This window comes from Andrographis paniculata, unplaced genomic scaffold, assembly GCF_009805555.1.
Source record: "Andrographis paniculata isolate CXL003 unplaced genomic scaffold, ASM980555v1 Contig32END, whole genome shotgun sequence".
NCBI classification, from domain to species: Eukaryota; Viridiplantae; Streptophyta; class Magnoliopsida; order Lamiales; family Acanthaceae; genus Andrographis; species Andrographis paniculata.
Window position 1 is genome coordinate 1,838,490 of NW_026137565.1, and position 16,424 is coordinate 1,854,913.

General features: G+C 30.4%; 2 protein-coding genes across 6 annotated transcripts; one reads left to right on the forward strand and one right to left on the reverse strand.

Annotated features, from left to right (window-relative positions):
• The first annotated feature begins 1,108 nt into the window (after positions 1–1,108).
• LOC127247546 (polyamine oxidase 2-like) lies at positions 1,109–6,673 on the forward strand. 5 transcript variants are annotated; one of them, XR_007837892.1, is made up of 11 exons: positions 1,109–1,531; positions 2,859–2,971; positions 3,043–3,131; positions 3,311–3,424; positions 3,511–3,598; positions 4,000–4,085; positions 4,177–4,279; positions 5,084–5,181; positions 5,270–5,699; positions 5,809–5,896; positions 6,045–6,177. XR_007837892.1 is itself a non-coding variant. In XM_051269433.1 (11 exons), exons 1-10 carry the CDS (start codon positions 1,489–1,491, stop codon positions 5,827–5,829), a joined length of 1,185 nt encoding a protein of 394 aa, XP_051125390.1. In that variant the 5' UTR covers positions 1,109–1,488; the 3' UTR covers positions 5,830–5,875; positions 6,045–6,177. The 5 variants fall into 5 exon arrangements, 3 of the variants coding, with proteins under 3 accessions (XP_051125390.1, XP_051125391.1, XP_051125389.1); XR_007837893.1 differs by having other exon boundaries at positions 5,815–5,896; XM_051269433.1 differs by having other exon boundaries at positions 5,809–5,875.
• A 4,158-nt stretch (positions 6,674–10,831) lies between these two features.
• On the reverse strand, positions 10,832–15,149 carry LOC127248168 (uncharacterized oxidoreductase At1g06690, chloroplastic). The gene is made up of 10 exons (XM_051270398.1): positions 14,859–15,149; positions 13,811–13,902; positions 13,681–13,721; positions 13,429–13,593; positions 12,945–12,967; positions 12,760–12,831; positions 12,495–12,662; positions 11,933–12,015; positions 11,393–11,455; positions 10,832–11,147 (listed from the first exon to the last, which is right to left on the reverse strand). Exons 1-10 carry the CDS (start codon positions 15,058–15,060, stop codon positions 10,962–10,964), a joined length of 1,095 nt encoding a protein of 364 aa, XP_051126355.1. The 5' UTR covers positions 15,061–15,149; the 3' UTR covers positions 10,832–10,961.
• Positions 15,150–16,424: the final 1,275 nt, after the last annotated feature.

Sequence of the window (16,424 nt, forward strand, 5' to 3'; positions counted from 1 at the left end):
TTCTTTTGATGTCTTATAATACTAATGAAATAAAATTTGTACAAAAAATTATACAAATATAAAGATGTTTTTAATGTTAAAAAAACAATGACGTCAAATGCAAATAGATAGATTGGCGGTGGACAAAGGTAGTAATATTTTTTCGTTTATAGTAAAAAAATAAAAAAATAAAAAAGTGATATTTTTGGGTGACAACTAAAAGAGAATGTATGTATAACTTTAGACAACAATATTTTATTTTTTTTTATGACGTGGGAACCTGCAGCTGCTACCTGAAAATGTGCACTCACTACAAAAAAACATAGTATATTTGTAACGGAATTCCGTTCATAAAGTTCACGTAGCTAACATAATTCCATCACTAATTCCGTCTCTAATATCATTAGTAACGGAAAAAATGGATTTAAGAACGAAAAAATCTCGTTACAAAATTGATATTTTTTTTGTAGTGACTGGGTAAACCTCTGGCTGAACCTAATACTCTGCAAACCAAGCTCGATGATAAAGTCACACTAAACGAACTATGTGTGACAGATGACCTGAGATGTCTAGGATTTTCCATATCTAATGCTCCATCTATCCATTATACATATTTATATTATATGTTGAATTGCTCAGTAATCATTTAATTAAATATTTTGCTCCTTTTTTTTTAATAAATATTTATATTTTATACTACTTTTAACTTACTATAATAATTAAAATAATATTAATTTTAAAATTTTGCATTAAAAATAAATGTATAATTTATGACCATCACCTCATAACAATACTAAACAAATACACTCAAATATATCCACTTAATTTATTTTATAAAGTATAATTGAAATTAAAAAAGAAAATGATAATTTGCCTTCTTCAACTGTAACCAAACCTAACCGTAAACTTTATGAATTAAATCTGTCCACATACACGATAACTTTTTTTTTTTTTTTAATATATATATAAAAATTAAATTTGAATTCGGACAAAAATAAATAAATAAATAAAAATTAAAGAAAAGTAGAAACTTCAAAATAATAATAATAATAATAATAATAATACAGAAAATCTGGAATATAAGATTTGAAGATTTGATGCATCCACACACTATAAATAAAAGCCCATGAGCCATCTCTTCTCCTGCCTTGCCTCAATTTGCCGTACTCTAGAATTTTCCGATTTCGGAGTCTCCGTCTGGGCGTTCAATTTGGGGGAATTCCCTGTTGGTTGGTTGATTGATTGATTTCTTGGGGTTTATGATTTGGCTCCTAAATCTTGATTTTTTGGTCGGTCGGTTGATTTGGTACTGATCGGACGGTGGGCTGGTCCGGAGACGTATGAGTAGGTCGGTGAAGCTCGCTACTTCCAATTCAAATCACTTCATCACGTTCATCCTACGATTCTCAATATCGAATACCTTTCTGCTCTTTCTGTTGTTGTTAAGATTAATTGCGATCGCTCCTTTAGATTTTAGTAATCGTTTGTGTTCTACCAAGTGGTGAGATTATGGAGTTCAAGGGGAAGAAGAATAATCGCCAATTGAGGAGAGGTATGCGTCTTTGTCTCTCACTGTTTTTTTTTTTTTGGGTAATTGCTTAATGGATTGCTTCTAATTTTTCGTTAGGGTTTGCTTTTATTTGTTTGTTCAGCTCCTTAGATGCCATGGATGGTGCTTATTTTCTGTTTCTGTGTGTTTGTTTGATTTTTATTTTTTTCTTTTTTTTTGTTATCTATCCTTGCCTGCTTTTTACTTACAAGTTAAAATTACACTCAAAGGTAGATTATTGCAAATAAAGTCACAATTAAAGAAGAAAAAACGTGTTTTTTTACTGTCACAAGTTGAAATTAGACGAACAAGTAGCTGGAATGTTGCTAATAAATTTCTAACTATAATTTGTTTATATTCGTGTTTGGAAGAAGGGCCATTTTTAACATGAATTGTAAAACTAAACAAAATTGTTTGGAAGACATCAGAAAGATCTCTATCGGATTTTGACCGATATTACCTGAAGTGTGATGAGAATGAGAGTTGTTAACTAAATGATTTGGAAAAAAGAGTGAGATTTTCTTATGAGCATATAGGGTTATAAAAAGAAAGAATAATCAAGAAAACAGGCCCACGATGGAATCCTGCATCTAAATGAAAAGTACTTGTTTCTGAATGGTTGGAAGCAAAAGCCAAAATGAACTCAAAAGCATTCTTTAACAGTTAGCAAAACACTTCGGCTACATTTGGATGTTTTGGATTTGAAAATTTTTAGGGGGTAATATGTTTTGGTTTTGATTTTTTATTTCGAGATTAGGATTTGAAAATGATGTTTATAGGTGTGAAAAAAGATTTCACTTTATAGATTGCAGTGAAAGTGGAATAAAAAAGAGAAAAGAAACGCTTCATTCTTTATCTGTGATGATGAGTTGGTGCATTTTTTCTCTGTCAAGATACTGTGGTTATTATTTTTTATAATGATGTTTGTTGATCTTTCTTTGTCAACTAATAAACTGTTTTTGGTGGCCAGTTTGCAAATTTATTACGTGAGGTATCAATAAATGGTTAATTGATTAGGACTAACAAGTGAATAAACTCAATAATTAGGTTTAGGTTTCCTTGGATGTAGTTCATATATTTGTGTGGAAATTAGGTCATACTTGTTACTTGGACAAGGACTCATGATGGGAACCCATCACCGGATTAGGTGATTGATGCATTATGTTAATATAAAAATTCTTATAACTTTTGAAAGTGAACTTTTATAGTAATTTTTTACTAATTTACTTTTGATGTATGTTACGCAAATGCACATTTTTCTGTTTTATGCTTGTGGAATGTTAAATCACTCAACCACCGAGTTAACGCCTGATTATGTGTTCGCTTCCAGCTCTTTGCTACTCAACCTTTCAAAGAACCACAGAATATCCTTCTGTGATTGTTATAGGTGCTGGTTTTTCTGGTATTGCAGCTGCACGAGCACTTCATGACGCCTCATTTCAGGTATATAGTTGGATTGTCTATTTTGGCAGGCATATTTAAAGAATTTGGTCATGAAGAAAGTGATTTTTCAGGTTGTCGTGTTGGAATCACGGGATAGAATTGGTGGTCGAGTACATACTGATTATTCCTTTGGCTTCCCTGTAGACTTGGGAGCATCGTGGTAAGTACTTTTTGTTGCAATTAAAGCTACAACCAAACCCACCCCCAGGGGAATAGAAATTACTGGGTAGCTGTGTTTGGCAAAATCTTGAAAATGAATAAATTTTTTTAGTAAATTGTATGTATTTAAATGATTTATGAAATTCTCTTTCTCATTACTCTTTGTGTTTTAATGCTCAGGCTACATGGTGTTTGCAAGGAAAATCCACTGTCTTCGGTGATTGGAAGACTGGGATTACCACTTTATCGCACTAGTGAAGAGAACTCTGTTTTGTATGATCACGATTTAGAAAGGTATGACCGTATCTGTTGTTTCGGATCTTACACATTCTGAATTTTATAATTCTGCTGTACTGATAGCTGTCGCTCTTATTTTTCAGTTTTTCACTCTTTGATGTGAATGGAAATCAAATTTCTCAAGATCTAGTTTCAAAGGTTGGCGAAACATTCGAGAGCATCTTGAAAGAGGCACGTCTACCCTCCTCTGTGCCTCATTATATTTTCAAATATAATGCTTGTGTTTCATATGTATTTTTTTTGGAAAATTTCAAATATCTTAAGTCATGATTTATAATTACTGAAATATCCCTATTAAATAAAAAACCTCAGTGAAGCTGATGAGAGATCTGAAAGCTCAGATTGAAAGTAACATCCGAATAAACTCGTTTTATTTTTATTTTTATTTTTTACCTCAAAAAATTCTTTAATGACATACAATTTTTAACTAATGACATTGTAATGCTGTGCTATTGTTAATGATAGGATAATTCTTCTTTGCATATTTACTGCACTGAACTTCTCTTTCGTTTTTGTCAATCAGTGCAATTTGTTGTGCTTATTTCTAATTTGGTTTACTTTTTTGGCTTCAGACTGAGGCTATACGACTTGAATCTAGTGAGGACATGTCCATACAACAGGCCATCTCAATTGTTTTTGAGAGAAGGCCAGACTTAAGGTACTATATGTGGCACACGATTTTATAATTTAAATATTGGTAATATTATACATATGTATGGTAAATATAAACACTATAACCTGTTCTGTAGGTTGGAGGGACTTGCCCAGAAGGTGCTACAATGGTACCTATGCAGAATGGAGGGTTGGTTTGCAGCAGATGCTGATACCATATCACTTAAAGGCTGGGACCAGGTCACCTATTCTTTCTATTTTATTTGTTTATTTATTTTTGGTCCTGTATTTTTCTTGATGGGGATGTCGCTGAACGGGCTTGCAATCTGAAGTGGCCTTGTAACTGGAATGATCCGGGATAATGTAGAGTCAATCGTAAATTAGCTTCTTATGAAATATCAAATGTTTGAAAAGACCCCTCTTGAGAAAAAATAATTAATAATAAAAAACTAATGTTATTTATAACAGTGCTGCTTATCTATACATAGCAAGTTTGGTTGATTTTCTTTGGGCTCCTTTTCAAAGTTGTTTAAAAAAATAAGCCCCTGTTCGGTTGGAGGATTTTAGGTTAAAGGTATTTCAAATGATTTCGCTAAATTCATTAAATTTAGTTGGCAATATGATGGATCTCAAATTAACTTCTTTAATATTTCAAATATTCTTTATAGCATGTTATTTAATTGTTAAGTTTTTCAAATCTGACATAATTCAAATCTATTAATTTAAAATCCACCCTCAAGTTCAAATCCACCCAATCATAACAGCCAAAGTGTTTTATTTGGTCATTTATTTTTACTGTTCATTAAACATTCTAAATTGCTTTATTCATTTATTTAATTTTTCTTGTAACAAACACCAGTTTGGATATTTGATGTTTTTGTGAGAATGTTTTTGAACATTCCGTATTTCACAAGCGTTAATTGTTAATTTCCCCATTATTTCAATGTGGATTTTAAGAAAATATAATAAATGACATTATAACTTGATGATATCCGTAGTTGGATTGTGATGATATTTTTTCTGTTTTCTTGTTTGATTCATTAGGAAGTGTTGCTTCCAGGAGGGCATGGCCTCATGGTCCGTGGATATCTTCCTGTAATTAATACTCTCGCCAAAGGTCTCGACATCCGCTTAAACCACAGGTAAAATAATACAATTATCCTTAATAACATCCTTTTCTGATGCGGAAATGAATTCATTTCTGAGATTCTTTTTCTGTCTGTTCTTCAGAGTGACAAAAATAGTTAGGCATTACAATGGAGTAAAGGTAACTGTAGAAGATGGAAGTGCGTTTGAAGCAGATGCAGCAATTATTACAACTCCTCTTGGTGTTCTGAAATCAAACAGCATCAAATTTGAGCCGAGGCTGCCGGAGTGGAAGGAAGAAGCAATTAATGACCTCGGCGTAGGGATTGAGAACAAGATAATATTGCACTTTGAGAAAGTTTTCTGGCCGAATGTAGAGTTCTTGGGAGTTGTTGCCGAAACCACTTACGAATGCAGTTATTTTCTTAATTTGCACAAGGCAACAGGTCATTCTGTTCTAGTTTACATGCCTGCGGGACAACTTGCCCGTGAAATTGAGAAAATGTCGGATGAGGATGCATCTAATTTTGCTTTTAAACAGCTTAAAAGGATCCTTCCAAATGCTTCTGAACCGGTATCTTTCCATTATCTTTTTTCCATTTCTTGTTTTTCATTTATATGCATGAACATTAAATGATTTACGTCAAAGGGCTGAGATTAGTAATCCATTTGTCGTATCCTAGGAACAGTTGATCTCCAAATAAGCTGTTGGCACCATCTCTGAGAGGGCCGGTGATCTCCAGAGCAATGGTGTGACAATTGGCTGGAGACGTAAATTATTTCACTACATGTTTCAACTTTCTTATTTCTTACCTAATATGGCCTGTTGGAAGCATATGCTGTTTGGATCCCACTAATTTTTTTTATTGCTTTGAAAATTTGAAACCCTCGGTTGATAGTTTGTCGATTAATCATGCAGATTCAGTACCTTGTTTCACATTGGGGCACGGACAGAAACACCCTGGGCTCCTACAGCTACGACCTAGTGGGGAAATCTCATGATCTCTATGAACGGCTTAGGATCCCGGTTGACAACCTATTTTTTGCTGGGGAAGCTACAAGCATAGACTACCCGGGATCTGTTCATGGTGCATACGCGACTGGTTTAAAGGCTGCTGATGATTGCAGGATGCGGGTGTTGGAGCGATATGGGGAGTTGGATCTGTTCCAGCCTGTCATGGGTGATGGCATCCCGATTTCTGCTCCGCTTTTGATCTCTAGGATGTGAATTTACCGGACAGCTGATTGTGCTCCGTGAGGAATGGCAGAAACTAAATGTTTGTCTGGCCAGCTGAATGATCGGAGCATCGATCAGTTGGTGTAGTCGGTGGTACGAGCTTGCTGCTTCTCTTTTATATATATATATATAGAAAAAAAAAGTGATGGACATATGTGAAAAAAAAAACTACTGGTGTGTGTGGTAATATTGTGTAAGTAATAAAGGGATGGCTTTGTGGTTAGTTTACATCCCCCCCTCCCCACCCCACCCCCTCCCTTTGTGAAAGTGATGGTTTGCTATAAGTAAGTGAAAATTCTACGTTGAACTTATTACTACGTACCTTTTTCATAGTTTGATGGAGAATTGCAAGAGAATAGTAGTAGAATAACATGCATGTTGTCCGAAAGTAGATACCTTTTAGTGAGTCCCCATTGCTATTTGTGACTTCAGCTCGAAGGAGTTTGAGTTTATTCCTCAATGTTCAATAGTGTTTGTAAACAAATTAAATTAATATTTTTATAATAATATTATACATAATTTTAATTTTTTAAAATGTAAATAAATGATGATTATTAATTGAATTTAAATTTAATAAAATAAAATAAAAAATTTGTAACTTGTATTTGTGACAAACAAACAAACATGAAGTGAGCTTGAAGTTTTAACTGAGTGGAACTCAAAGTGAGAAAGGTTGGTGTAGGGGTTGGCACGTGTTACCGTAAGATTATGATTTCAAATTTCCGACGCCTCAGGTCACTTGTCACACATAGTTCGCCTGTATTTTGCCTGTCGGGCTTAGTTTACATGGTATTAGGCCCGGTTGGAGTTTACCCGGTGCGCATATTCTGATAGCTACTGCGAATTCTTTTACATTAAGTGTGACCAATCCAATTAATTAATCTTTATATAATAATAATGTCTAATAATCATGGCTTTGTTTCCTATTACTTTGGCTTTGTGAAACTACCTCACCATTTTGCCATAGAAGCTCAACCAATTCATTCTCCAATCTACATAATTTTACACACACATGTACCTATATATATATATATATATATAAGGAATTGTTAAAAACTACACCAAAAAGTTCAACTAAATAGAAATACACATTATTAATTAATATACTATCGCTTCAATTAGCGTACTAATTGGGAATTTATCGACACTATGCTAGTTGTCCCAATTAATATATGAAAATATAACAGATAACATATGTTGTATGAAATATTAATATGTGATTTCAATTTTACTTTATATACCTTATGTAAATTTATATTTAATGTGATGTATGATATATTATGTAGTATTCCAATGGAGGCAACCAAAAGTTGATTTAGGGATAAGATAACAAGAAATTAAAGATGTTAATCGAAAGATGACATATTGTGATTATCCAAGAGATTTTTTGAAATTGGGATTGGGAATTCAAATCCAACCTTGGAATTCCAATCAGGAAACAATGTGGCATCCATAATAATGATAATACTTAGAGCTCAATTCAGTTTAGTGCCCTATAAGAAAATTACTCCGGAAAAAGTATAAATAGAAATATTTTATTTTAAGGGTAAACAAAAAGTATAAAAAATATTTTTTTTTTATTAAAAAGGACAACAAGAATAAATTTATATAACAATCGAAAAAAACAGCGAAAATAAATTTAAATGACAAAAGAGAGTATAAAACAACTGCAGATCTTTCAATGGATGAAGCCAAGCCAACAATGGTGCTTTTATGGACTTTTTGCTGAAAATGGAAAGAAGACGATATAGGACTGTTATGATTAAAAATTTAATTGTGAATTACACGTAACTATTTAAGCTATCAGTCAAATTAACTATTAGATTTATTGTGCTTAAATGTATTTAGTAAGTGCGGATCTCATATGTATTTTATTGAAACATAATATATACACACACGACATACACATATACATATATATATATATACACTTACCAATCATTATAATATTTATTATATAAATACCTATTAATTATTCATAATTAATAAGAGATATAAAGTGTGACTATCTCCAATATATAATTTTATTTTTGCAGGATTTATAATACATTTCTCTATTTTTGACAGTATTTTTATCTTTAATCACACTCTATTTTGCAGGTCCAACCACACCATCTATTTTGGCAGGTTAATAAATATTTTATTTTATATATTATTTTTATAATTTTTTAAATTTATAAATAACATTAAATATATATTTTATTATTTTTATATATTTAATTTATAGAAATATTTTAAATATTATATCAATAAATAAAATTTATAAATTTTCTTATTATTTGATTATACAAAATAATAAATATTTTTCAAATTAAATAAAATGAAAATTTAATATTATCAAATAATATTTATTTACAATATAAATAAAATACTATGTACTACTCCCTCCTCCCACTAAATTAGTTCATTTTTCCTTCTTTAGCTGTCCAATAAAATTAGTCCACTTTCCTATTTCAGTAATAATTAATAACTAATACTTCTAATTAAAAAAACTTAACTATATTTTATTAACTTACTAATATCTTTAGTTTTATTATTTGTTAATCATAAATTTAGAAGTTGGGCTAAAATTTTGAATAATAAAAATAATAAATATTTAATATTATATAAAAATATTCATTTAATTTTAAAATTAAATTTTAATATAATATATAATAAAATTTGATGTTTGATTTGAAAATTTATGGCTGAAAAATTAATTAAAAATGAGATTTGATATTGATTTTTTTTGTTCAAAAAAAAAAAAAAATAGAACTTATTTATAAAGCAAAATTATAAACTTATTTTTAATTCCGGTATTTGACATAAAATATTATATTATAATACCATGTATACAATTTAGTTAGAGATAGTATACCGAAAATATCGAAATATATTGTATACCGTACCAAATTTTTTAATTTATTAAAAAAAATATCGATATTGTATAAAATAATCAATATATACAAAATATCAATTTTTTTAATTATCTATATACACTGAAAATATCTTATTGTATATCGTTATCATATAAAAAAAGTCATATTGTATCGAAATTTTGAAAGTTTTTCGGTAATTTTTTTACGAGTATGCATGTTATTTCCGTAATTCAGTATTTTTTATTCACAAATTCGGTATACCAAAATATTTGTACGGTACGGTAAAATATCATACCAAAAATTTTGTACCGTACGTATGCGATGTGGTATTACATTTTATGTATTGTTTATATAATTTCTTGATTACATTTTTTATTGTATAAATTACATTTAAGTTATTAAAATTATTTTATTTTATTTTTATCTAAATGCATGTATTGTTTACAATAAATACAATTATTATTATTATTTTTAAATAATATCAGTAAATAAAAAATTTAATATTTAAAAATTAAAATAAAAAATATTTTAACTTTTAATTTAACATTTTATCAAATAAAAAATATTTAATATAACACTTTATTAAGTCTATTAATCAAATTAATTAACTATCTAACACAATATTTTTTAAACTGTGTGCCAAAAAAAACTGGACTAATTTCATGGAAAATATTGAGTATTCTTTAATTAAATATAATAAATAAAATAAAATAAATATTAATTATAAAATATAATATAAATATATAAAAATAATTTATTTTTGATAAATAATAAAATAAAATCATAATTTTTAAAGTAAATTTTAATTAACTTTTAATTTAAAAAAAAATAAAAAATAAAAAAGTCATTTCTCTGTTGAGATATACCCTCTCCTAGAAGAGGGGAGTAACCCAACCTAAAATAGCAAAGTTGTTATTTTTACGGCTTGAGTTGAAAATGGACTGAGACCAACATTGATGTCTTTTTTTTATATAATAATAATAATAAATTTAAAAAAAAAAATTATTAATAATAATTTTATTAATTATATCAATTATAATTACATAATATTAATGATAAATTATTAATCATATCAATTAATACAATTATTTCTATAAAACATTTTAATTAAGAAAAAAGATTTGATCACATAATATATAGATTATTTATTACTTTCTTCGATCTACTTTATTGTAAATATAAGAATTTATAAGAAATATAATTAATAAATAATTAAAATTATATTAGTAAAAGTAATTATTATATAATAAAAATAATTATAAACTAAAATTAAAATAATTAATTAATTTAATTTAAATTATAAAATTTAACATAAAATTAAAATGAAAGAATGGAAAATAAAAATATGAACACAGTAAATGAAAAAAAATATATATATATTATTATAGCCGTATAGAGTTATCTTTCTTCTATTTCAAATTTTCTTTTCTCTTCGTTCTTTTGTGGTCTCTTCAAATTATTTTCCATATTTATATACTTTTGTCCGTTTGTGATGTACCCCACTTCATTGCTTATTTTAAATTGACTTTTCACTATTTTTTAAAAAATTGATATTTTACAAAACAAAATAAAAATATTTGTCCAATAGAAGATGCATATACATTCTTAATGTAAATATCAATATATTTTTAATGAATTATATTATATTTATAACAATACATAATCTTTTTACATTACAAATCACCCAAACAGTATAGTATAGTTGCGCTGCCGAGTTCTAGTATATATATATACATGATACCTATAGTTTCTCCACCGGGAAACCAATGACCGGTTTGATATCCGATGCCATTGCTCTCAGCTCTTCGACTTCCTCCGTGCTGAGCTTCCAGCCGACAGCGCCTGCAAATTCTTGAGCCTGTTCGGCATTCTTGGCTCCCGGGATTGGTACCACGTTGTCTTGTGCAATCAGCCAGTTTAAGACAACCTATATATATATATATCGCTTCGGTTAGAGTACCAATTGAAGGTTTACTCGCACCATGTAAATTACCTCAATCAACACATAAAAATACTATATATAGCATATAAAAATTTAACGGACAATACATGTCTGTATAAAGTATAAATATGCATTAGATATTTATATATAATGCGTTGCCTGATATATATTACCGTGCTATCAGTAGACGGAAAATCAACATGTGGGAATAATATTTGAGAAAATAGAACCTGTGTTGGAGTTTTTCCATAGCCATCCCCGATCTGCTTTATCCGGTTTATTAAAGGTTGTAGCTGTGGATAGACCAAAGTAAGCCGATGACGAATATGGTAACTATTATTATGATTATTATTATTATTATTAGGTAAAATTGCTTATAACTCCCCTGTGATTTCAAAATTCAGCGTGTACTTTAAAAATTGCATGGTATCCCCTTATGTTTTAAAAAACGTTGCATGAAACCCCACCACCATAAAACTTTCCTCGTGTGATAAGAAGATGATTTCCTATCTATATCTTTTGCATAACAGGGGGTTTTATGCAATATTTTTGAAAGTATAAGTGAGCGTCATGCAATTTTTTAAAGTAAAATGGGGATTTATGCTGAATTTCGAAACCACAAAGTAGTTTCATACAACATTTTTTAAAGTATAAAGGGATGTCATGCAATTTTTAAAATAATGGGAGAATTTACGCTGAGTTTCGAAACCACAAGAGAGTTATGAGCAATTTTGCCTTATTATTATTCACTCAAAGCTAAAGGAACTTACTACTGTTAGGAATTCCGGAGTGTATATTCGCCCTCGTGGACCGGATGGGATGTTGTCGGGCGTGTACTTCCCGGTTAGAGCGCCTAATGCGGCAAAACACTCACATTAGACTTCAAACAAGAAATACTATGGCTGGAATTATCGAACCTTTACATGCATTTTCCATACGAAAATCTTTTCATCAAAGCATAAAGGCTATGTTCTTTTTTTTAAGTTTTTCTCAATTCGTTTTTATTTTTCTTCTGAGTACAATCTTATCGTTCTTAATAAAAATATATCATACAAAACATCATATTCAACAATGTTCACCTAAAAAACAACATAAATCAAAACTTTAAAAACCCTTTACCCAAAAATAACTTCATCGCAACAATAGGTATAATAAATACACACAATTCATATAATCAACCTTTGTATATATTCAAACTTAAGTCGTGCAACTTGCAAAACTTTGAAACTTTCCAACATTATTTATAGAACAGCAAACATCATTTCAATCAGTATATGATATTTGATGCATGAAAAAACTGAAAAATAATTGATTGGAAGTTGTGTCCCTTACCTTGGGCGATGGGCGAATATGCAATCAAGGTGATCCCAAGCTCATCACAAGCTGCTTTGACGCCATTTTCCTCGGGGTTCCTATATATCAAGCTATAGTTTACTTGATTCGACGCCAGAGGAATCCCTCTCTTTTTGAGCTTATCATATGCATCGCGAAGGCGCTTCTCTGAAATCAAAACCAATTTTGAACTAACCAAATGTCACATAAAATTGAAAACCGAGCAATGGTGCATTGATCAACGAGTTTTCATGAGAAACATTACCACTATAGTTCGATACCCCAACAGCTTTAACAAGACCTTGCTCGACTGCATCCCCTAGACCATCGATGTATCCTAATAAAAATCAATTGCACAATTTATTATGAATCATCGACCTTCAAAACACATGTTTTCAGATCTAATGACCTTGATTACTATGTATGGAATGGAAAAAGTTTGCCGACAACCTTCATTCCCCCAAATTCCAGGCCTGGAAAGAAAATCATAGGTATGATTAAAATATCAATACATGAGTATAAAAATTTAAACCTAAAATTGTTTATAATCCACCAGTAATTTTGAATGTTTACACTATTCTCTTTCATGATTTAGAAACAGCACGAGACTTTTTCGTATTTTTGAAATATTGCACAAAACCCTCTAATAAAGGATTTTGTGCAATATTTTGGAAAATACTAGGGAATCTTATACAATTTTAAGGGTATTATATGTAATATTTTCTAAAATACGATAAACTTTCATGCAATTTCTAAATCATGGGGGAGAGTGGTGTGGATATCTTAAAGCACATGTGGATTAAAAACAATTTTCTAAAATTTAAAACTAGCCATTGTAAAATATAAAATGTTGCAAAAATCGCCAAAAATATCGCGCTATTTCAATAAAAAAATTAAAATACAAAATGATTACTTCAAAGATAATATCTCATACCAATGAAGCTGATAGAGTTCAACACAAGACAGCTCAAGGCGCGCCAAAGAATCCTTTAAGGCCGAAATAACACTCTTGCGACCGAGTCTCCATGGCAAAGCTCCGTATTTGGTGGCGACAGCAACCTCAACATCGGGATTTCTTTGCTTCCTTTCCTTGATGAATCTTACAACATACATATAAAGAGATTATTAGGTAATGCTTTTTCTGAGGAAATTTTTTAATGTCCTTATTTTCATCAGTGAAGCTTACCTTCCGAGTAGTGTTTCAGAGCTGATAGCACCAAATGCCATCTGATGAAGGAGACAAGAAATATTCGGGACATTTGTTACCCAAATAAAGACAGACTAAGAATCAGAGAAATTTGAACAATTCTTCCTACCCGGGAGCCATAAACCTCGGCAGTATCGAAGAGAGTTATGCCACAGTCAATGCTGGCATCGAAAGCAGCCTTAGCAGCCTTTAGCTTCCTGTCTGTCATCATAAGTGTAAGTGCCTCTAACAGCTTTAGCATTCATAGTCACAATTGTTAGGACAGAAGCTTAGCCTAAACTAATAAAAGTAGAAGAACGCCATTCTAAGGTTACTTCTGCAGACAGTCTCTGTGCAAGAACAAATATTTGGTTAAAAACAATATCACATACCTCAGTTTATTCCAACTATGTGAAAAAGCTCACGAATTTAAAAATCTCTAAAATAATCACTTGATTTCGCAAATTTCTGTTTCCATAAATTCCAAATGTATCTTCCAGCATAAAAATTGCTTTCGGTTTCACACTTTTAATCTAAGATAAAACTTCTGCAAAGAATGGTTTAACCAAACAAACATAGCAACAGAAATGTGTTCTTTTATTTTGATAAAAAAATCAGTTTTAACCCCACCAGATGGTTCGATACCACTTTTTGCCACAACATTTTAAGATCAAATGAAATAATTCCACAAGATGCAATTAGCATCTCCATTAAGGCCCTGGCATATACATTAATGTTATAGAGAATGTGGAATAATTAACAAATTTTTGATGAATAAACACATCATTAACTTGTTTTTCTTGACTGGATCATTTCTACCCACGGAATCATCGGTTGTGAGAAATATCAAATTTAATTTACATTAAGTAAATTCATTGGATGAATATAACAGATTAATCAACACCCCCTCTCTAATGCCATCACCAAGCTGCAACAATTAACAATACAAATCACCAGAATTTGAAGATGAAGGCCACAGAAACTCAAAAACCCCTAAATTGACTAATGAAATTAGACCAATCTCACCATCCCATTCAAAACATACTGCAGCTATCAGATATTACCAACTGTAAATACAAAAATTACAGTCAAAATTAAAAAACAGACGAAGACCACAGAAAACGCACAAATCCATCAATGGCACGCAGGTAATCGAAATTGAATTCGGCAAAATTTACCATCCCATTCGAAATCATTCCAGTAGGTATTGTCGCCCCAGGACCAAGCCCCAATTCCAAGCCTTGTGACCATCAACTCCGAGCCACCGAGCTTAACCTTCTCTACCTCCTTCGTCTTCACCGCTTGGTCCGGCGCCGCCGCTGCTCTTACTGCTGGAACCTTAACCGCGGAGAAGCAAGCGCTGCTCAAATGCAAAGCCATGCCCTAACTATCAATTTCCCACGAGATTTTTCCAACAATTGTCGATATATATAAGATATAATGTGTCTGTGATTTCTCTCTACTAATTTATGGTCCATGGAATGGAAGTGGAGTATAAATTTATGGTTGGTTTTTGGGTTGAACACGTATAGTAAGTGCATTTACTTTATGATATTTCTAAATATGTCCTAACCGTAATAACTACTTCAGAATGAAATCAATGAATGCATGTAATAACCACTCCTACTTAACAGAGGGCTTATATGTTAAAAAGGGTGTGTTCGGAAATTAGTTGTTAGGTGTTTGTGTTCGGAAATTAAATGTTACGTATTAGTTGATTCGATTAGTTGTTTGAATTAAAATGTTTGATAAAATAGCGGGCTGATATTAGTTGTTTATACACTAATTTGAAAAGTTGGGATATACAATTTTTTTCAAAATTAGCTTTTGGACTCGATCAGTTAATTGAAAATGTTAATTTATCAAACACCAAAATTAGCTGGTTTACCTGTCAAACAGCTAAAATCAATAAGCTAAAAGTTTTTGAAAAAATAGTTTACCAAAACACTATCAAAATGTTATACATTATTATTTTTAAATTTTAAATTTTAAAATTAAATTTTACTTTTTAGTTTATATTTCTTCTTCTTTATAATCATCCAATTTAATTTTAAAATTAAATTTTAAATTTTCATCATATATTTTTTTTTGTATTTGTTCTTCCTAATCATACATCACCTTATATTTTTAAATTTAATCATCGTTTACACTTCTCTATTTCACACCCTGCCGCACTATGCCCACCAGCTGAGACCAAACTCGCCTCACCTTCTCTCTTTTCTCTCTTTTTCACTCTCTCAGTCTTTCACATTTTTTGAACATTCAGAAAGTTTGTTTTTCATCTTCTTTTCTCAAATCGACACTGTCCAAACCGTCACGTTCAATATCTTGTCTAATCAACGGCAATCATTAATATTATTTTAAAAATATATTTTAATCATGTGCTTATAAGGCCTATAATTTATTTTTACTCAAAGCTCAAAAAAAATCCGAGACGGCACTGAATTGCATTTTAATGCCTAAATTGTACTAATATAGAAATTGGAAAAATATTTGTTTTTTTCTTTTTTATTTAGTCTGGCTACCTTCTTATCATTTTAAAAGCATAAATAGCTATCTACTAGGCAATCTGGAGGAGTTTAAAGTAAAATATACAAAAGATAGTTCAAAAAGAAAGACTTGAACTCTTTGATGCAGGTATAATTTTTGCAATAAGCAACAGGGCCAAATCTACCTATGTTGTATCCAAGAAATAAGGTTTTATGAAAAAAAAAAAAAAAATCAAACAAAATAAAATTACAAAA

Excerpts from the sequence above, each read along its gene's own strand:
- LOC127247546 (XM_051269432.1), top strand. The coding sequence starts at position 1,489 with ATGGAGTTCAAGGGGAAGAAGAATAATCGCCAATTGAGGAGAG. Across the intron at positions 3,132-3,310 it reads GTAGACTTGGGAGCATCGTG|GCTACATGGTGTTTGCAAGG; the intron begins GTAAGTACTTTT and ends TTTAATGCTCAG. Across the intron at positions 5,182-5,269 it reads GACATCCGCTTAAACCACAG|AGTGACAAAAATAGTTAGGC; the intron begins GTAAAATAATAC and ends TCTGTTCTTCAG.
- LOC127248168 (XM_051270398.1), bottom strand. The coding sequence starts at position 15,060 with ATGGCTTTGCATTTGAGCAGCGCTTGCTTCTCCGCGGTTAAGGTTCCA. Across the intron at positions 13,903-14,858 it reads GAATGATTTCGAATGGGATG|ACAGGAAGCTAAAGGCTGCT; the intron begins GTAAATTTTGCC and ends TTATGATGACAG. Across the intron at positions 11,148-11,392 it reads ATGGAAAAACTCCAACACAG|GTTGTCTTAAACTGGCTGAT; the intron begins GTTCTATTTTCT and ends ATATATATATAG.